The sequence below is a fragment of the Conger conger genome, chromosome 6 (assembly GCF_963514075.1).
Source record: "Conger conger chromosome 6, fConCon1.1, whole genome shotgun sequence".
Taxonomy (NCBI): domain Eukaryota; kingdom Metazoa; phylum Chordata; class Actinopteri; order Anguilliformes; family Congridae; genus Conger; species Conger conger.
In genome coordinates, this window is record NC_083765.1 from 37697582 (window position 1) to 37720246 (window position 22665).

Consider the following 22665-nt stretch of genomic DNA (forward strand, 5'->3'; position numbering starts at 1 on the left):
CCATAAGCGCAAACCTAAGGATATGAAGGATCTTGAAAGGTTCTGAATGGAGGAATAGTCCAAGATCCCTTCAAATGTGTTCTCCAACTTTATTAAATATTATAGAAATAGGCTCAGTGCCATTATCCTTGCCAGGGGAGGCTGCACTGAGTACTAAAAACAGGGGTGCCAGTAATTGTGAAACCTAAAGAAATTTAGAATTTGAAAAATGTGTAATTTTGATCAATTCCATTGAATCATTAATAAAGTAAAATATTTTCTACATGTTGGAAAATGACAATATATCTGAGTAATGGTATTATTTGTTTTCTACAGTCTTTTTTGCCAATTTTCATCTTGGGTGATTCTGGACCTGACTGTACGTATATCGATTTTCAAACTAAACTCAAATGTTTTTATTTTTTATCCTGCAATGAATTCATTTTTATACATCGGCATAGTGTTGCTGTTGTTTGAGTGTATGTATTCAATGTTCTGAGTTCTATTGTTATACTGAATGGTGATGGGTAAATACATTCAATTGTACTTCCTTAGTGATAGATAAATTAAAACATATTGGAGCAGTCATGAAAAATATGTGGGTTGTTTTTTACCTGTACAAATCCAAATACATATTTGTATCTCAAATCAAACAATGAGACAAACTTCATACTGTCAACATTTCTTGTGTTTTTTCTTACAGACAATGAACTATATTACAACAATGCATTCACTGAGTCAAATTCAAGTCAGCATACTGTAAGCATTGAGACAAAATACTTTTTCACAAATGTAATGACTTGCAAGGTCACTATTTCACTACCTTACATTTGATGAGCACATCAATCTGCGGCTCATGGACATCACTAGGTGATGCGATCCTTTGAGATGTAAATCTCTAACCACTGCCTCTTTCAGTTGATGTCTGTTTGTTTGGGTTTGAGGCTTCAGTTTCCTTTTGAGCAAGTGAAAAGGGTCTGGTGACTGACTAGGCCAATTCAAACACGTCCAATATGTTTCTGTGCGCTTAAGCTCTCATTCTGGTGTTGCCTTCACTGGCTACATCATCAATTGGGACCATGGCAATAGTTCCTGATGCAGCCACGCAGGCCCCAAGGTGTCACACTGCCTCCACCAGGCATGACAGATACAGTAGTATGCCCAGGGTCCAGAGCAGTCCCCCTATTTCTCCATACTTTTGCCTTTCCATCAAAGGTTTATGTAAATGGTAAATGGTTGGCATTTATATAGCGCCTTTATCCAAAGCGCTGTACAATTGATGCTTCTCATTCACCCATTCATACACACGCTCATACACCAACAGCGATTGGCTGCCATGCAAGGCGCCAACCAGCTCGTCAGGAGCATTTGGGGGTTAGGTGTCTTGCTCAGGGACACTTCGACACAGCCCGGGCGGGGGATCGAATCGGCAACCCTCTGACTGCCAGACGACTGCTCTTACTGCCTGACCCATGTCACCCATGTAAAACATAAGACGTTTCCAAAACTCACCAGGTTCATCTTTGTATTTTATTTTATGTTTTATTAATTATTTATCATTCATGAATTCAAGTCTTGCCTGTCAAGCTTGGTGATGATGCCAGGCTTACATCTGGTAGTGTAGCCTCTGTAATTTGCCACTCTGTAATTTCTGCATGCAATGTCCTATGATACTTTCACCCACAATCTACGGAGATCATTAGTAATTACACAAGCTGACAATTTAGTTTTTTTTTTTACAGCTCTTATAATCATCCTGTCATTGCTTTCTGATGCAGTATCTTCCATGGATGGTCTGATCACAGGCAATTTCTACATCCCCCAGTATTCACGGTTCTTTCAGACATTTCGTACTGTTGACACTGGGATACACAGACATTCAGCAATAAAAAACAAAATCTTTCTTGGTTGTCATACGCAGTTCTCTGGCCAAAATCTCATAAAGTAGAGTCTACAAATGGTTCCAAAGAATATAACTCATGTGCTTATACTCACAGCTTCCATTTATGAATAGAGTAAAATAGTAAACCTATGAAACTTGAAACAGCTGACAGTCATTCGTCCCGATACTTATGAGGACTTGACTCATTCATAGGTGACTAATAGGTGGACCTGTGGGTCAGGTTAATGGCATTGTTGGAATATAATTCAATGTCCGTATAAAGAAACACACAGAAAGTAAATGTAGACATTATGAATTTTGCCTCGCAACCATTGTTTGATTTGAAATACAAATTTGTATTGGGATACAACTGTCCCAACTGCATATTGCACATTACCATACAATCAATATCAAAAACATTTAATAAAATACAATAACAGAACAAATGCAATTCTGACTTCCACTGGACGTCAACATTTACTGGGCATGTAGTCAGGTCTAACAGAAGAAGTGCATGCACTCAATACATCATATTGTTTTCATCTCTGCAGAGGATATTAGGACGGTACTGATAATATAAATACAAGCAAGTACTGTATGCGGTTACACGGGGCATGACTGACACTGCTCACAAACCCAGAACAGAGATAAATCTCTTTACATGTCACTTGGCTGATGCTTTTATCCAAAGGGACTTACAGTTGACTAGACTGAGCAGGAAACAATCCTCCCCTGGAGCAATGCAGGGTTAAGGTAGCTACACCGGGGATCGAACCACCGACCTTGCGGGTCCTAGTCATGTAGGTCCTAGTCATGCCCTAGTTGGGTCCTAGTCATGAACTACGCTACAGGCCACCTATTGTTTCCTCTATGCATTTCGTTTTCTTGGTGGGATTTCCCACTGCCTGGATCTGCCCAAGCTTGTGGGTTTGGTCTGCCCCCAATGCTGAGCAGGAATATAGGCAAGGAACAGAACACCAGCCCAGGGCCGTCAAACCAACCACAGCACTTGAAGGTTTGGAATGAATATGGTAACAGTGAATAAATACAAACGAGGCAATATTTGACCACCCACAAAATGCTACAGAAATATAAATAGATCACATTGGAATTTCAATGTGTGTCTCAATGATGTAAAAGGTGACAATCAAGTCCCTCCTTTTTAATACTTTTTCTGTTCTTTCTTTCAGACCTAGGTCAAATATGTATTCAAATACTTTGCTATGCTTTATTAAACTTGCTCAGTGAACTTACTGAAATACTCTCAAACAGTGCAAACCCCACCTTGTGGTCCTCTCGATCAGCTCCATTGCACCAGGCAAGATCAATGAGCACAATAAAAGTAATCCAAAACAATGACATATTAGACCCAGGTCTACTTTCTTTACTCCTCCCCTATCTACCCAGCTTTCCCTTCATCTTTCTCTCTTTTCTCCTTCCTTGTGTCTGTTGCTGTGGCTCATTGGTCCAGATCGTTCGGCTCTGGGCTGCTGAACCTGTAATGGGCCTGGCAGAAGTCTCGGATCCGGCTGCAGGCCTCCACCATCATGTGCTCGGTTACCGTCACCACAATCCGGAAAAAGTTGGGGTACTCAAAAACCTGGGGAACAACAGGTTTTTGAGTCAGGCCCTTATTCTCTGAAATCAACATAGTCGGCAAAAAATTACACAAGTAACTGTGTATTTACCCAGTCAATACTAGGTGATTAACGTGCTGTAAAATAAATTGCCAAAAATCAGTATTTCATATCTATAATTATTTGAACTTCAATTCCCAAATGTAGAAAATACTTGGAGTATTACATTGATGTGAAAATGCTTTGAAACCCACCCCAAACAATGATGTGACTGGGGTATAATGACTTTCCTTTCCTCCCTTAAAGAGATTGTATTCAGAAACATCACAGGAGATTGCTGTTCAGATTAAGCTAAAGCAAGACTACAAACCCTCAGTTTTGTCTGAAACACTATAAGTGTGACTTCCCAAACATACAAATATTACATTTTGACTGAAGATATTCAAGATGTGAAGGTCATTCCAAATACAGTGAGGTAAGACCGAACGTACATAATGATGTTTTGGGTGGCGCTCCACTGTAAAAGCACCTTTAATGTGAATGACTGATTTATGTGTTGTTTGGTGATGTGTAAATCAGAGGGATGACAGCACTGTACCGTTGCCGGGAGACAGAACACAGACTGCTCGGTCACCAGCCGCTCAGTGAAGTCCACGTCGCTTTGGAAACCGGGGAAGTGTTTCATCTCAATCCCGACCTAAACACACACACACACACACATATGGTGTCACAGTTACCCTACTAGACCTTGGGCTATTACTGAGTGTGTGCTGGCCCACAGCAGCTATGCCTCCATTTACTCATCCCAAGCCTCCCTGACCCTCCCTTCCACTCCAACCCTCTGCCTCCTGAAAGGAAAGTCTAAACACTTTGGAGGTGGAGACTCACCATTAAGTACATTGCTCCTGAGGACTTCACTGGGAACAGGCCAGGGATTGTGGACAGGGCGGTATAGCAAATCTGTGAGTTGGACTGAGAAAGAGAGAGATTTTTAGAATTGCTTTTCAGCCATTTGTTGTGCATTAAAAAGGCACAGTCACAGTCAAAGTCTTTACTTAAACCCAATGGAGATGCTGTGGCAGGAACTGAAACGGGCACCCTACCAACTCTGAATTAAAGCAGTTCTGCAAAGAAGAGTGGGCTACACAGCGCCACAGTGAAATGAAAAACTGATATTCAATCTGTTTGGTTGTAATAATTTATCCTAAAGGTGGTGCAACCACTTAAAATGTAGGGGCAATTAATGTTTTTAATTAAATAAAGTGTTTTGTGTTTACTCAGGTTCCCTTTGTCTACATTTTGTCTAAAGATCTGAAACCATTCAGTGTGACAAATATGCAATGATAGAGGAAATCAGGAAGGGGACTTTCTTATACTTTTTCTTGGCACTGTATGATAACACATTCACTTTTCTCTATATTAGCATATCTTCTATGTGGCGTCCTGGGATCACCTCTTATGTCACCATTAGATTTTATCCTCTCGCTCTATACATAGCAGGGCCAACAGAGCCAACTGACCTGGATGAGGCTGATGGTATTGCTGTAGAAGTCCTGGGGCGTATTGTTCAGAATGCTGTCCAGCGCTCCCTGGACAATGGAGCAGGGACCCAGAATACGCTGGCTCAGCTTCACGAGACCCTCCCGGATCTGAGAGAGCGAGAGAAAGAGAAACACACTGGTGTTTGCTGCGTGCGTGCGTGCGTGCGTGCTTGCGTGTGTGTGCGTGCATGCGTATTACTACGCAGGTTCACCTCAGGTTCGAAAGTCTGGCCCCGGTCATGGATGAGGATCCAGCCCAATCTCCAGCCCGGCACCAGCCATCGCTTAGCCAAACCGCCGCAGGACAGGATGGGCACGTCTGTGCTGAGCGCCGCTATGGAGTGGAAACCACAGCCTGGAAACACCTGGAGAAACACTGACTCAATACAACACACCAAACACACCACTGCATAGCACTGTGAAACACACCACTGTAAATACTGTAAAACACCACACTGTACAACACTGTAAAACCACACTGCACAACACTGTGAAACACCACTGCACAGCAGTGTGAAACGCCACACTGCACAACACTGTAAAACACCACACTGCACAACACTGTGAAACACACCACTGCACAACACTGTAAAACACCACACTGCACAACACTGAAAAACACCACACTGCACAGCACTGTGAAACACCACACTGCACAACACTGTGAAATACACGACTGTGAAACATTGTAAAACGCCACACTGTACAACACAGAGAAACACACCACTGTGCAACACTGTGAAACACTGTAAAACATTGCACAGCACTGCAAAGCACAGTGCTGTACAATGAAACACTACACAACGATACACGTTCCGATACAACAGAAAAAGACCATGTAATACATGACACACAGCACCACACAGCACAACAGAGCCAGCGCTACAGCTGGTTCTCATCAGAACCAACAGCACAGTGAATTAGGGGTGGGGATCCTGCCCCTGATAATACGTGTTCCTGATTGGCTGGAGCAGCCTGATGGACCTGTGTCTCTCAGCACCCGCCCTATCTACTCCCAATAAGACACCACACAACCAAAAATGGGGGTCTTCACCCCCGTCCCAGTACACCTCAACCTCATCTTCCCTCTAAGCATTAACACATGCAAGGAACATGCAACCCCACCCTCCCAGCTACCAATGAGACATCCCATCACAGAAAGAGGGCCCATATCTCAACTTCCTCCATTCCTCCAACGACACATCTGTTTTAACTGGTACCACATGGACATAAAAGTGCAAAGTCATTCCACTCCACATCTGCAGCTCCACGTGGAAACAGCTACAGAACACCACAACTCTAATCTGCTCTGTCCACACTTAACCTCCACCATCTCAACTCTAAATTACCCCACGTCAACTACAAAATACTTTACCCTAAAATTATACTAACCCAATACACATTTAACCCCATCTCCTCTCTTCTGCCTCATAATTCATCTACCATGCTTCAGTCCACACTGTTAGATTTCGGTGTTTTCAAGATGTAACTGAGCTAAAAAGTTGACACGCAAGTTCTGCTCCTATTCAAATGCATATCCCCACAATCACAAGATTGGTGAAAGCTCAGGAGAACGTACACACTACCTGGAACCACGAATAAAGAGCTGAACTTGTCTTACACCCTCGAATTTCGAGTAACGACTCTTTCTTTCCTGAAACGCGATTCGAAGTACCAGCAGCGAAACAGTTATAGTATTGAAGAAGAAACAAGAAGTTCTTCAACACCTAATTGTTCAATTGTCCCAAACCCCATCACAACCACAAATCCACTTCTCCGACTTCCAGCATATAATAATTCGCTAATCCATGAATCCACTGTAAATACACAAACAGGAACAGGTACAACCCCTCATACACTCACATTCCCTCACTCACTCCCTTATTCTATTTTCACCTAGTTGCTCACTTTCTCACACATTCACTCACTCATTTGCTAACTCACACATTCACTCACACCTTAACTCACACATTCACTCACACATTTGCTCATTCACTTGCTAACTTACACTTTCACTCACACATTCGCTCCCTCATTTGCTCATGCACACATTCACTCACACATTCACTCACACCTTCACTCTCACACATTCACTCACACATTAATTCACACATTAACTCACACATTAACTCACACACATTTGGTTTTGTGCCGTCCCACACATACGCCCATTCAGGCCCTTCTTCTCTTTCTCTCAAGACTCACCATGTCCGCATAGATCTCGTCAGCTAGGATGGGGACGCAGTGCCTGGAGGCAACTGAATGGAGAGAAGAACCAGGATCAGATTGTGTCAGGGCAGGGGCAGGGGCCAGGCTGTGGACAGGTAGGCGACAGGTAGGTGTGAGAACTCACCTGCAAGAATCTGCTGCAGGTGCTCCTTGCTGAAGACAGAACCACAGGGGTTGGAAGGATTGTTGATGATCAGACAAGTCGTCTTCTCGTCAATCAGAGACTCCAGGTGCTGTAGGTCTATCTCCCATGATTTCTCTGGCTACAGTACAAGTCAGACAGGAAGTGAACTCCCAGTGACTTTGTCAAGGATCTCACAATGACCCTCTGCAAACCCCTCAATGGTGTCTAACTACAGCATCTAACCAAGCATCATGATCTTATCAAAGCATGCTTCTGGCAGGAATGTGATCTGATTTAAAGATATGAATAGAAGAACATATACAGTGCAGGTTGCAAGTATTTGGACAGTTACACATTTTTTGTTGTTTTGGCTCTGAACTCCAGCACATTGGATTTGATGACTGCCGACTCTTTAATTTGAGAGCATTTACATCCATATCAGGCGATCCATGTAGGACCGGCAGCCTTTTTTTATATTATGTGTCAGTGAGTGGGCTCACTTGAATGAATCGTTATGGACTATAATGAAGTCATTGTTGTAGGAATCTCACAAACACTGCATATGTAGAGGATAAGTAGCGGCGCCATAGTACTGATACTCACACAGCATGAGCGTATAGCGCCTTTATCCAAAGTGCTGTACAATTGATGCTTTGCATTCACCCATTCATACACACACACTCACACACCAACGGCGATTGGCGGCCATACAAGGCACCAAACAGCTCATCGGGAGCATTTGGGGGTTAGGTGTCTTGCTCAGGGACACTTCGACACATCCAGGGCGGGATCGAACTGGCAACCCTCCAACTGCCTGACGCTCTTACCGCCTAAGCCAATGCCACCCCACTGAATATCACTGAAAACATGTTGAGACCAATAATCTGTTTAAGGGAAAGTTTTCCGCCCCACCAATTTTCAGCTCACCAATCCCCCACTGGTGTGTATGTGTGTGTGTGTGTTACCTGCAGATTGTAGAGTTTGACCTCAATGCCTAGAGACACAGCTAGAGTCTTGTAGAGGGAGAATCCGGGGCAGGGCACCAGGATGTTCTCTCCTGGGTTACAGAGCACACTGATGGCCAAGTCTATGGCCTGGCTACAGCCACTGCTCAAAATCACATCCTACAGCACAGGACAAGACAGAGTCAGGGAAAGAAGAGGTAACAGTTATCTAGAGCAGCTTGCCAATTAGAATAGTTTTTACATACAAGCCATTTTTTTGGGCTGGATATTTACCAAAGCAATTTACATTACATTACATTACAAGGCTTTTAGCAGACGCTCTTATCCAGAGCGACGTACAACGAAGGGCAGATCAATTCAGATATTTAAATATCTTTGCTCAAGGGTACAACAGAAATACCCCAACTGGAACTTGGCCAGCAAAACCTTAGATACAGGCACAGTTCCCCAACCATTACACCACAATGCACTAATGAAACACCGTATTTGTTTTGATGAAAAGACAATCAGCCTAAGTGTGACGCATTGTCCTCAGCGTGACCCAATGTCCAAGGGCATTTGGAGGGTTGCCATCTGCCGGTGCCAGCCCAATGTTAACTGTGGCATTCCAGCACGGTGAAAGAGTAGAGGTGGCACACAGCATGACCTCAGAGGAAATCCCTGCCAGACTGCACACACTACTGCATCAACAGAGGGTGATGCAGTGCTAGTGAACCTACAAATACAACTGCACATTCCAGGGCTCAGAAAAAGCAGGTCACAATCTTATCCATTTTAATTTAAATCTATGACACAATAAAGTATGCAAAAAGTGAAGGGGTCTGAATACTTTCTGAAGCTACTGTACACACTGACTATAGTATCTGCAAAGGTGTATGAGTGTGCAGCCATGTGTATTCACACACACACAGAGAATGAGGGGTATTTGAGGATAAGTGACTAACCTTTCCAGCCAGTGGCGCTTCAGGACAGCTGAAGAACTTTGCCACAGACTCTCTGCTTTGCAGGTAGCCTGTCCAAACAGAGAGAGTGAGTGTCATTTTCTAAGCAACACATGAACAGACAAACAATACGCCCACAGAGCATGGACAGACTGGCAAACATGCTCACAGGGCAGGTCAGTCATTCATTCTTCCAGAAGGACAGACCTCTATCTGAACAGGAAGAGTTAGTATAGGAGTTGGAAACTAACAATAGCTATAATATCTGTAGGCAGAACATAAGCAACATGAATCTGGTGTAAACTGGTAGTAATGATGCTGTGCTACGTATTGTCCCTATTCAAATAAACATTAAATACACTAAATAAAATGGGAATTCAGTCCCACTTTCTCAGCCCTGACAAAGTGACCCCTGGTCTGTACTTCATCTACATTCTGTAGACCTTACTGCCCACCCTCATCCCACCCTCGCTCACCCACTGAAGGAGCATAGCCATTGTACTGGTGTGAGTCAATGGCGTCTTTCATGGCCTGCAGGACCTTTTCATCTGTGGGAAGGTTCCCAAACACAGTGGGGTCTCCTGTCAGAGAGTGGGAGAGTGAGTACGCATCATGTCAGGTGTGGTTGAAATTTTGTAAAATAAAAAATTACTCAAACCACCAAACACATACACACAGATAAGCCAAAACATTATGGCCATCTGTTTAATATGCTGTTGGACCTTGGCATGCTGCCAAAACAGCTCTGACCCACCGAGGCATGGACTCTGAAGGTGCCCTGCGGTATCTGGCACCAAGATGTCAGCAACATATCCTTTAAGTCCTGTTACTTAAGTTGCGAGGTGAATCACACATTCGAACTTGCTGTTCTAGCAGACCCCACAGATGCTCTATAAGATTGAGATCTGGGCCAGAGCAACACCTTGAACTCTTTGTCATGTTCCTTAAACCATTCCCGTAAAATCTGTTCAGCGTGGCAGGGTGCACTATCCTGCTGAAAGAGGTCACTGCTATCAGGGAATACCGTTGCCATGCGGAGGTGTACCTGGTCCACAAAAATGTTTAGGTAGGTGGCACATGTCAAATTAATGTCCACAGGGTTTCCCAGCAGAACACTGCCTAGAGCATCATACCGGCTTGTCTTCTTCCAACAGTACTTCCAACCTGGTGCCACCTTTTCCCCAGGTAAATGGTGAACACATACCCAGCTGTCTTATGTGTTACATGCCTGTGACAAATGGACTCACCAATGGACAGGGCAATCATTGGCTTATCAGGGTTTGGCGTGAGCTTCATACAGTCTACGATGGCACGAATAGGATTCAGGGTCTTCCTGGACATCTCCGAGGCTTGAATGTCCCACTGCGCTTTCCGGGCCTTCAGTTCGGCCGGTATACCCATCACGGCAACATGATGAACGCCGTTGCCGTGTATTCGATTGCCTTGAACACCATTCCCTTTACTCTGGATCAAACAGGACTTACTCTCCATGGTACAGATGTAGCTAAAGAACAGAGAGAATTGAGAGATCATTGTTCTGTGATAAAGGCCTATTTAAACCAAGAACAAAAGTAGGACATTTGTGCAGCATTTATTAAAGCAAATACAACAGTAGTTTTCCTCTCCATCCCATGACGAACAAGACGGCATGTATTTTTCATGACTATTACATTGATTACTCATAGTTTTACTATATCGTATGAAAATGAGTAATAATAGTGCCCTGCAAGACAATATTAGTAATCAGGCACAGGGGTCACGTTGAACCCACTGCAAAAAAAGCAAAAGGTCCAAAAAGTAAAACGAAAAACCATGCAGCTGCAACTTCAAGAAAAACATTATGTCATTGTCAGTAGCATGCAATGTTTAGGGCTAAAAATCCTGATCGGTACACTTAAATAAATATACAGTGGTGTGAAAAAGTGTTTGATTTCTTATTTTTTTGCATGTTTGTCACACTTAAATGTTTCAGATCATCAAACAAATTTAAATATTAGTCAAAGACAACACAAGTAAACACAAAATGCAGTTTTTAAATGAAGGTTTTTATTATTAAGGGAGAAAAAAAATCCAAACCTACATGGCCCTGTGTGAAAAAGTGATTGCCCCCCCTGTTAAAACATAACTTAACTGTGGTTTATCAAACCTGAGTTCAATTTCTCTAGCCACACCCAGGCCTGATTACTGCCACACCTGTTCTCAATCAAGAAATCACTTAAAAAGGACCTGCCTGACAAAGTGAAGTAGACCAAATGATCCTCAAAAGCTAGACATCATGCCGAGATCTAAAAAAATTCAGGAACAAATGAGAAAGAAAGTAATTGAGATCTATCAGTCTGGAAAAGGTTATGAAGCCATTTCTAAAGCTTTGGGACTCCAGCGAACCACAGTGAGAGCCATTATCCACAAATGGCGAAAACATGGAACAGTGGTGAACCTTCCCAGGAGTGGCCGGCCGACCAAAATTACCCCAAGAGCGCAGCGACGACTCATCCAAGAGGTCACAAAAGACCCCACAACAACATCCAAAGAACTGCAGGCCTCACTTGCCTCAGTTAAGGTCAGTGTTCATGACTCCACCATAAGACAGAGACTGGGCAAAAATGGCCTGCATGGCAGAGTTCCAAGACGAAAACCACTGCTGAACAAAAAGAACATTAAGGCTCGTCTCAATTTTGCCAGAAAACATATTGATGATCCCCAAGACTTTTGGGAAAATACTCTGTGGTCTGACGAGACAAAAGTTGAACTTTTTGGAAGGTGTGTGTCCCATTACATCTGGCTTAAAAGTAACACCGCATTTCAGAAAAAGAACATCATACCAACAGTAAAATACGGTGGTGGTAGTGTGATGGTCTGGGGCTGTTTTGCTGCTTCAGGACCTGGAAGACTTGCTGTGATAAATGGAACCATGAATTCTGCTGTCTACCAAAAAATCCTGAAGGAGAATGTCCGGCCATCTGTTTGTGACCTCAAGCTGAAACGAACTTGGGTTCTGCAGCAGGACAATGATCCAAAACACACCAGCAAGTCCACCTCTGAATGGCTGAAGAAAAACAAAATGAAGACTTTGGAGTGGCCTAGTCAAAGTCCTGATCTGAATCCTATTGAGATGCTGTGGCATGACCATAAAAAGGCGGTTCATGCTCAAAAACCCTCCAATGTGGCTGAATTACAACAATTCTGCAAAGATGAGTGGGCCAAAATTCCTCCACAGCGCTGTAAGTTATCGCAAACGCCTGATTGCAGTTGTTGCTGCTAAGGGTGGCCCAACCAGTTATTAGGTTTAGGGAGCAATCACTTTTTCACACAGGGCCATGTAGGTTTGGATTTTTTTTTCTCCCTTAATAATAAAAACCTTCATTTAAAAACTGCATTTTGTGTTTACTTGTGTTGTCTTTGATTAATATTTAAATTTGTTTGATCTGAAACATTTAAGTGTGACAAACATGCAAAAAAATAAGAAATCAGGAAGGGGGCAAACACTTTTCCACACCACTGTATATGAAATAAATATTGCGGATCCTCAACTCCAGGCCGGATTGGCAGCAGTTCTGGTTAACCTAGTCCCAGAATTGGCGCAGATCGAACCACCAACTTTTGAGCGGGGTGTATGTCATGTAGCAGATAAATGAATTAAACTCTATAAATAAAAATGTGCTTTATTGCTATTAGTGTAATAGTTCTTATTCAGATTTCTTAATATCCTGGGCTGGGAATAAAAAAAAGGGCAGCCCTGATTATAGATGGTGCAGCATGTGGGTCTGGGGGGTAATATGAGACTAGTTCAGATAGGTGGCAAACTTGGGAATCTGGAAGACAGAAAGCAGGCTGGAACTAATTATCGCTTCAAAGAAAAATCTCAGCATTTTTTAACACACAAGCCTTAACTAAAAAACATCAATCCACATTCAGAGAGAAAAATCCTACTACCAGACTCTTTTCAAATCACAGAACGCATGAAAATGGGAAATATTTTGCCTAAACTGATGAAGACAAATATTAATGAACACATTAACATTTCTTGCATGTTCTTTGATATGAAGGCTTCTCTTTCATCAGACGAGAATAAGAGCATCTCTTGATTTAGGTTGTTAAAGTGTATGAATAATCTTCATTTGTTGTTAAAGTGTATGAATAATCTTCATTTCATGCAAATCATTTTTATTCTAAATTCTATATATGATTGAAACACAGCATATCTATATTTCAATCAGGACTATCTTGCGTAAAATGAGTTAGAAACACGAAAATTAAATACCTTGAAAAATCTTAGCAGCCCCGGCCCAATATAAGTTTTATATATGAATAAACTTTATCCAAATTATCCAAATTCCTTTACAGTCCGGCTTTATATCTGACCACGGGTGACGTAGTCAATTCTATCAGTTTTTTCCCCCCCATCATTCCTAAAATGTTAAACTTTTGTAGGATTGGTAAATCCCAGTGTATTAATCGTTTCTAATAAACCATGATCCGCCTTGCCACCCACGCTTCACCTGCGCGTAAATGCACAGTGGCTGATCAACAATTGGTGTGCCCCCGGCGTTCACGTGTGTAGCGTATTCAAAAACGGATTAAGTGTATCCGTTTTTAATATACACCACCGCTGTTCCAGGCATAACGAAAACGAACTATGACCGCCCTCATGCAAAGGCATCTTTTGATTAGCATGTTAAAATGCACTAATTTTTAACTTTTAAATGAAAAGTTAAAAAAGAAAAATTAAATACCTTGATTTTTTTTAGCAGTCCGGGGCGATTAGAAGTTTTACATCTATCAGATAAAAAATAATGCTAATTCCTCTACAACCTGGTTTTATAGCTGGCCGATAAATATGAGTGACGTATTCTACTAGTTTTTTCCATTGGCGGAGACAGAGGGCCGCTCCATACACCCCCTTTACATCATTCCCTAACTGTAAAATTGGTGTAGGATAGGGTTAAATCCCAGCACATCACTCGTTTCTAATGAACGAGAACAACCTCGTCATCCACAATTTACCTGGGCGTAAATGCGCAGTGGCTGACCAGCTATTAGCGTACCCGCTGCATTTAGGTGTGTAGGCTATTTTACCATCGAAATTTCCATTCGTAGACGGATTAAGGGTATCCCTTTTTATCCGTATCACCGCTGTTCCAGCCACAACGAAAACGAGCAGCGCTCAAAAGGCGCACAAGTCCGGTTTCAATGTTTGCATATTCACATTAAAGAGAGGAAACATGAAAAGGATGCAGTGCATGAAGAGGATAGACAGATTCAACGCAAATATCACAAGTCTCTTACTGAAAGGAACTCCATCAATCCGGATTCAAATGTAATCATTGTTTGTTTTATTTCTCGAGAGCCATTAAATATATATCTACACTGTTTGTTTAAAGGCATCCGATGGAAAACATAAAAATAAAGCGTAGGCTACATAATTTGTATTAAACAGAACAGGATTAATATGGTATTACGCGTAAATTAAGCCCCCAAAAAGTATGGTCAAACCTGGTCGGATAAGTAGCGTTGTGTTTGGTATTTCTGGCTTCTCTCGTCTTATCGAATCTATCTCACCCTAACTTATCTTATACTTAAAACAAGTTTGATTAGATATCTTACATTTCTGTCATATCACGAGACAACTTATGACCTTATGACACAGGCTAACGCATGAATACGGCTTACTAGAAATAGACTTGATGAAATAGACTTTTCGAAATACAAAAATTACATTAAAATGACATGTTCCAACGAACATGTCAAGGGATCTGGCAAAAAGTCATAAAAGTATACTTCGAACAATGTGATTAATTATCCCGTTCTACAAACAGTTGAAAGCTCATTTGATACGGAAAAAGTTAATGTTTAATAGAACAAAAACACAAACCTCGCTGCTATTGAACTTTTCCACGAAAGGCCACCTCAGAACATCCGCGGGCACCATGTCAAATCAATATCTTCAAATTGCCTTGAAAACACACATGCGCAGATGTTTTTCCACAGTCATAGACACTATCTTAATTCAATATGTCGGTGTATATCTATCGCAGGGAGACAATCATATATTAACCTTGGAAATCGCATGTAAAATAAATGACATATATTTGCATATACCACCTGTTTGCAATTAATTTTTTTAAGTTAGGATATGTGGTTAGGTTCTGTGTTTTTGTAACTGTATTATTTTTCATATTCATGTCTGTTTTCCGTTTTCATTCATTCGTTTGGTCAATATACAACCCTATCTAGCCCCCAATCCCGTGAAATTTACCTCTTTTATCAGTATTGCTATTTCACTATTCGGGTGTTTTCGCAATTTTCCCAGGATTTCTTCTCGGTTTACTTACTCCCTGCTTTCTCTCCTTTCATATTTGTGGATAGCACTAATCTACTAAACCCGACTAACATATCATTTGTACAGTACTAATCATATTAACACACTAATATGTTTGTCTAACAAACTAACATTCACTAGTTTTGGGTATTTAGTTTTATCACCAAACTATTAACATTCTCCCTATTTCTGCACTGCTCTGTATCTCCACATCCCTGTTCTATCTCTGATTGCTTGCATTTATTCTGCGAAGTGTTCGCACCTGCTATCTACTATCACAGCATTCCTTAAGTCTGTGGAATAGTCTACTCCCTAATCCATTGTATTACATGTGTGTAGATGTGACTCCAGTCCCGCATCTTCGTTCTTCCCTTGTTATTGTATGATTGCCTGCCTGATTACATTATCCCCAAGTCCATGTTTGGTTCCTCTGTCCTGAAACCTGACATGAGGCTCCCCAGGTTAACATTAGGTTACATTGCCATTTGGCAGACGACATACAGAGTGACATACAGTTGATTAGACTAAGCAGGAGACAATACTCCCCTGGTTAAGGGCCTTGCAAGGGCCCTTGGCCTTGCTCAAGGGCCCAACGGCTGTGCGGATCTTATTGTGGCTACACTCCAAGTTATCAGAAAAGACATTGTTGAGTATATGCACCATGTCAGTGGACATGCATCAACTGAAAAAGTAATAGGTATGGTGCGAGAGTCACATTGGTGGCCAGGTATCAGACAGATTGTTGAAGTGAGACGGGTGCGTGGGACTTGGACCCAAAATGCACGACTCAGAAACAATGGTTAGATAAAGTCCCGTCAGGGCTTTATTCGGGACGAATCCCAGGAGCGTAGTCAAAACAAGCAATGTCCATACACGTAGATCCAGCCAAACAAACACAAAACAAACAAAAAGCACGGTGCCGAGGGAAGAGGCAAACTCGTAGTCGGTAGACGTGCAGGAAGGTCCGGTGGCAGGAGAGCCGTCAGCGGGGCAGAAGTACAGGCGGACGGCAGGCAGAGTCGTAGTCGAGGGCGATGCGGAAGTCGAAACCATGAAACAATCAGCGAGGCAAAGGTACAAAAACGGTAGGCGAAGACGTGGTCAAAAACAAACGATGGTCAACGAAACAGAAATCAATAAACGATGGTTGGTAAAAACAGGCTTGGATCGTAACGTGACTCAAACAACAACAACTAATGCTCAAGAGTTGCGTTGTAAACAAGAGGCAGACAATTTGGCGACGAACAGAAGCGCGACTGGGATATAAATGCAGGTGTAGACAATTAGTTAGAGCGCAGCAAGGAAATAGAAAACAGGTGCGATGGATGACAAGTTTAACAAGGTAATTAGTAACCGTTAGTGATAAACCTATCCTGCCCTAGCATTAGTAAATTAGTAAATGACATGCACGAGAAACGTAAGGTAACATGAACACATGATTAGTTTGTTAGTTCTACCCAATCCTGATCTAGCGTTAGTGGTTTTAGTAAATAGACAAATAGAAACAATTAGGGTGTGAATGACAGAAAGAGAGAGAGAGAAAGGCGGAACGCAAGGTTTGCGGAAAGACATGTAAAAGTGTATGTTTAAACCGTGACCAGTCTACGAAAGAAATAAACATAAATCAAAACATAACGCAAAACGATACTAAGACGATAACCACTCAACATAACAAGGTAATATAATCGTAACGAAACATAACTAGACATGACGAGAAAATAAATCGTAACAAGAAATAAACTAAACAACATGATGAACCTAGACTAACATAATACAGGATAAGACAATACGTGACTAAAACAACATGATGAACCTAGACTAACATAATACAGGATAAGACAATACGTGACTAAGACAAAATGAATAAACATAAAACATGGCAAAACAAACCTGAAACGTGACAAGAAGTTTGTGACCGTTGTTTGATGTGTGCACAGATTAATCCTAGTCCACAAAAGTGTAAAGCCTTACTAAAGACAATCACTTTCTGTAGAACGTCCATGGATTAACCTGCAGATTGATTATGTAGGACCTTTTCCGTCAGCAAAAGGGGGGTACCATTACCTGCTTGTAATTGTGGACATGTTCAGTAAATGGGTAGAAGCATTCCCTATTAAGAAATGCACAGCAAGGAACAAGTATTTTCCAGATGGGGATTTCCTCGCAGACTGGAAAGTGACAGAGGTACTTATTTTGCTGGCCAGGTAATAAAAGACCTGTGCAGTCTTTTGGGCATCTCCCAGAAATGGCACATACCCTACCATCCACAGTCATCAGGAGTGGTAGAGAGGATGAACAGGACCATCAAAACAGCACTGAAAAAGGCTGTTCTTGAAACTGGGACAAACTGGTGCAGTCACCTGCCTGGTATCTTAATGGCCATTAGAGGGACAAACAGCAAAAGTACTGGCATTTCTCTGCATGAATTAATGACTGGCAGAAAGATGCCATTACTGCACCCCAACATGGGTACAGTACCTCAACAGATCCAGGATCGGGTGAAACATGACACTTTCCTGATAAATGTGCAGAGCCACTTGGAGGATGAATTATTCTTTGCTGTTCACAGCATGGGGATAGCACACCAAACGAACAAACATAGATGGGATGATTCTGTAAAACCAAATAAACACACATTTGAAGTGGGGGATCAAGTCATGGTAAAAAAAAAATACCTTCAGAAAGGGCCTCGGGATGCAAATTGGACATGGATGGATGCATTGGTTACAATGAAGGGGAGGAAAAGGATGGGCTATAAATGGTACCATGCAGACCAGTGTAAATTGTTAAACTGCCCTGAGAGTAAATACTGCACTTGATGTTTTTCAGGTATCAAAAACATCCACGGGGGATTATGGAACATCAAGATGGGTATTTCCTTGGTTTTTACCTCTTATTTCATCTTTTGTTTTTCTATTATTCCAATGTTCACATGCCAAAACTCAAGCAATGCCTGTATGGTGCACAGCAATGGGACTGCATATTTCAGCCACAAAACCTACATGCCATGCTTCAGCCACATGCCAAAGACAGACTGATGGGAATGGAGAAGAATGCCACTGCTATAAAGGATTTGCAGGTGATGGACTCTCTACCTGTGTGGATGTCAATGAAAGCAGAAAAGGACAATCTTGTGGCATTAATCAGTTTTGTATCAATACACTGGGAAGCTACAGGTGCGACTGCATTTCAGGATGGACAATGAACAGTGACCAAGCATGTGAGAAAAAATGCCCTAAAAATGGTCTATGCCAGCTAATGGGATTGTTACTTACGTAACCCACATATGTATGTGAATAATGTACAATGGGAATTTTTAACAATTGTTATGAATCTGGGGGACTTAAACACTCAACTCATAGATGCTTGTAAAGATGACTACTCTGTTTCCAAGTCTTTTGATGACTTTATACAAAGGGAATGGGAGGAAGTACATTACATTTACATTATTGGCATTTGGCAGACGCTCTTATCCAGACCCTAGAGGGAAGTACAATTTCAACTGCTACCTGTACAACAAAGATAAGGACGAGGGCCAATATTTTTTATTTTTATTTTTATTTTTTTTGGAACAAAGAAACAAACAAACAGAGCAAAAGTGACCAAAGTTAATTATCCAAACACTGCTTACCTAGCCAACTAAAAATACCGATACACAAAGCAAGTCACAGAGACAACAATTAAGGTTCACAGGGAGGTAGGGAGGGATGGGGAGAGGTGCTGCTTGAAGAGGTGTGTCTTCAGCTTGCGCTTGAAGGTGGGGAGAGATTCTACAGTTCTGACCTCAACGGGGAGTTCGTTCCACCACCGTGGAGCCAGAACAGACAGTAGTCGTGAGCGTGAGGTGGAGGTTCGGAGAGGGGGAGGTGCCAAGCGGCCTGTGGAGGCTGAACGAAGAGGTCTGGCAGGGGTGTAGGGTCTGATGATTTTTTGTAGATAAGCTGGAGAAGACCCTTTGACTGCTTGGAAGGCTAGCACCAATGTTTTGAATTTGATGCGAGCCATGACAGGCAGCCAGTGGAGGGAAGTAAGCAGGGGGGTGACGTGTGAGTATTTGGGAAGAGTTGGAGGGGTCTGATGGTGGACGCTGGGAGGCCAGCCAAGAGGGAATTGCAGTAGTCCAGGCGGGACAGAACCATTGCTTGGACCAGGAGCTGGGTCGAGTAGGGGGTGGGAAAGGGGTGGATTCTCCGTATGTTGTATAGGAAGAGCCTGCAAGACCGGGTCACCGCCGCAATGTTCTCGGAAAGGGACAGTCTGCTGTCCATCACCACGCCGAGGTTCCGTGCACTGGGTGATGGTAGGACTAAGGGGGACAGTCGAGAAGCGAAGGAAGCAAAGTATATTTGGGGACCTGGCAGGTATTTGTGTATGTAAGAGATACAAACGGGAATGCAAACTGCCTGTAAAATTTGAACACATAGTTGAGAATGCCATCACTGCTCCACTGTCATATAACCATACAACACACACATTGATGTTTGTTATGGCCATACCCATTTACACAGATAAAGATGTGTATGATAAGACCTTTAGCATAGTTAACATGGGGAAGTTGCATAACAACACATTGACTAAAATACACAGCGACCAAGGTCTAGCAGTACAGAATGGCACAGAGATGGGAGCAGTTGAAAGCTTGGAAGGCTGTGACATCAGAAAAGATGTAATCATGTGTTCAGGTGATAGATTTAAACCAAATTTAGGATGTGGCTGGATTAATTCAACCAATTTAGACTGTTTCATCTCAACAGAGATTGTAAAACCGGATTACAAAGACATTAGACTCACAGGAAACAACATATATTGCATGAATACAAATAACTACAATTTAACTACAAAAGATCTTGTTTGCATACCACCAAGCAATTCATTCTGTGTTTAGGTGAACTATCCAATGGACATTGGGGGCAGGAGATTATATTATATAAAAAACAAAATAGAACTAAATTTAGAAGATCCATACACAGAATTTCTACCACCAGTAACTTTACCTGAAATTACTGACATTTTAAGGTTAGAAGACAAAGAGAAACAATTAAAATCCCAGATTATTAAAATAAATGCAGGTGAGAAGGGATTGATTCAGATAACTATCTTAATGGGCCTTCAGGAATAAAGGGGAACTACCAAGACAAATACTGGGACCTGATTTTCAAGGGAGCCGCGGCAGCATCAGTACTGGCATTTCTGGTTGTATCGGCTCTGACTTGCTACCTTCAGGTTTTAATAAAACAACACAAAAAGGTGCTGAGTACAGGGAACGGAAGGCTGTAATGAAAGCCGAAACACAGCAGTCTGTGTGCAGAGTCACCTAGTGCTACTGGGACTCCCCTCCCTTGGTACGGCTCCATTGTAGTTGTTCCTGGAATCCAGTGGTGTCAGACATATCTCCTTAAGTCCACTATGTGGTGAGCCTGTGGTCATTTTGATAAGGATGTGTTGTTCCTGAATTAAACCTTTCTCTCTTGTTTGCATATAGGTCAAGGTTTAAGGGGGGATTATGTAGGGAAGAATACATTTCCTGCTTCATTGTTTTTGGATGGTCACCTAAAACCTCAATCGTACTGAATGTCAAGGGGGGTTAGGAAGCCCATACTGAATGATCAATCAGTCTGCTTTGCTGACAATGACCATTTGGTTTCCTTGGTCACATCATATGTATACAAATGAATGTGTATTTGTCTGCCTATCACCCAATCAGGGACAAGTACCTGCATTTTATTTCAGGAGGTTTGGGGCATAAAACCCGGGTATGCTTTTACCCGGTATGCTTCATACTGTAATTAAAGACTATTTTTGCTATATTAATAAATTGCTGAATATCGGACTACACGTTTTAGTTCACAAAGGACCAAATTCCTACAATATGTAGTCTTAGTAGACAGAGTTTCAGTGATAGCTTGTCTGGAGTGCAATTTGGGCAGTTACACGCAAACCATCTGAATAAACCCCCACGCCATTGGCTGTGGCAATTAGAACCATTTTTCAACCAATGAGCTTGAACTATTGTACAGCTGAGCAATGTTTTGGTACAGAGTGATGGCCTGTCAACTGTATATTTTGAAACCAGAATTTAAGGACTATAATAAACACAGGCAGAGGGTGAATCAACATGTCAGTGAGCCTTTTTCAACGATAGGATGCGATTTACATTGGTCTTGTAACAATGTTTTAACACAAAAATCATACCTATTGTCCTTTTAACAAAAACAAGGAAGCAAGAGCATTTCAGACGTGTTGTTTGATGTCCCTTCATGAGCCCTCAGGTCATCTGCAGCTGGTTTATTCATTGTTTTCCGTGGTTTACAAAAGAAAACTGGGGAGGCCGCTTTTAATCATTATGCCCCTAATTTGTGGAAAACCTTGCCAATTAATATCAGAACAGCTAGATCAGTGGACATTTTTAAATGCCAACTGAACTTTTAAATTCAGTAGATTTAAATAAAGGTGATCATCATCATTATTATTATTATTATTATTATTATTATTATCTACTGTCCGTCTAGATAATAATAACAAAATCTCCATAGAATAAGCAATGCAATTACAGACGATTATGCGTTTATGGTAAACAATGCCATTCCCAAATTTCTGATAATTCTTGCCTGGCTCTTTCTGCTGCACTGTCTGCTTAGAACAGCTGCCATTGCCCATATTGCATGCTATTTCCACTTTTGCTAGCTGCTTATGCTCAAATGTTTCTGCTATTCATAATTCATGCCTTCAAAATCTTTGCGCTCCCGCCACCGCCCCAGCATCCACCGGTGAGCTCTGCTTCTCAAATCCCCATGGGGGGTTTTTTGACTGAGCTGCGTAAGGTTTTGCACTGTAAAAAAATTGTAAAGAAGTATCATTATAATTCAGATCATTCTCATAAATATGTTGTGTCTTGGACATATAATACTGGTAGGAACACACATCTGTGTACATTTATATTGAGTGCTGTAATGTTTGGGACGATTTACTTTCATTGATATGGTTCAGGACTCCACAATTTGAGATTTGTAATCAAATCACTCACATGTGGTTACAGTGCACAATTTTATACATTTTGGCATCACCGTGTAGAAATTACTTTTAAATAGGTGCACTAGAGTACAGAACC

General features: G+C 41.9%; 1 protein-coding gene across 2 annotated transcripts; it reads right to left on the reverse strand.

Moving 5' to 3' along the window:
- Positions 1–649: 649 nt before the first annotated feature.
- tat (tyrosine aminotransferase) lies at positions 650–14721 on the reverse strand. Of its 2 annotated transcripts, none has more exons than XM_061246080.1 (12): positions 14525–14721; positions 10486–10742; positions 9715–9819; positions 9242–9309; positions 8298–8456; positions 7333–7471; positions 7185–7237; positions 5192–5344; positions 4959–5087; positions 4327–4410; positions 4037–4135; positions 650–3461 (listed from the first exon to the last, which is right to left on the reverse strand). In XM_061246080.1, exons 2-12 carry the CDS (start codon positions 10727–10729, stop codon positions 3321–3323), a joined length of 1374 nt encoding a protein of 457 aa, XP_061102064.1. In that variant the 5' UTR covers positions 10730–10742; positions 14525–14721; the 3' UTR covers positions 650–3320. The 2 variants fall into 2 exon arrangements, with proteins under 2 accessions (XP_061102064.1, XP_061102065.1); XM_061246081.1 differs by lacking the exon at positions 14525–14721 and adding an exon at positions 13972–14109.
- Between the last annotated feature and the right edge of the window lie 7944 nt (positions 14722–22665).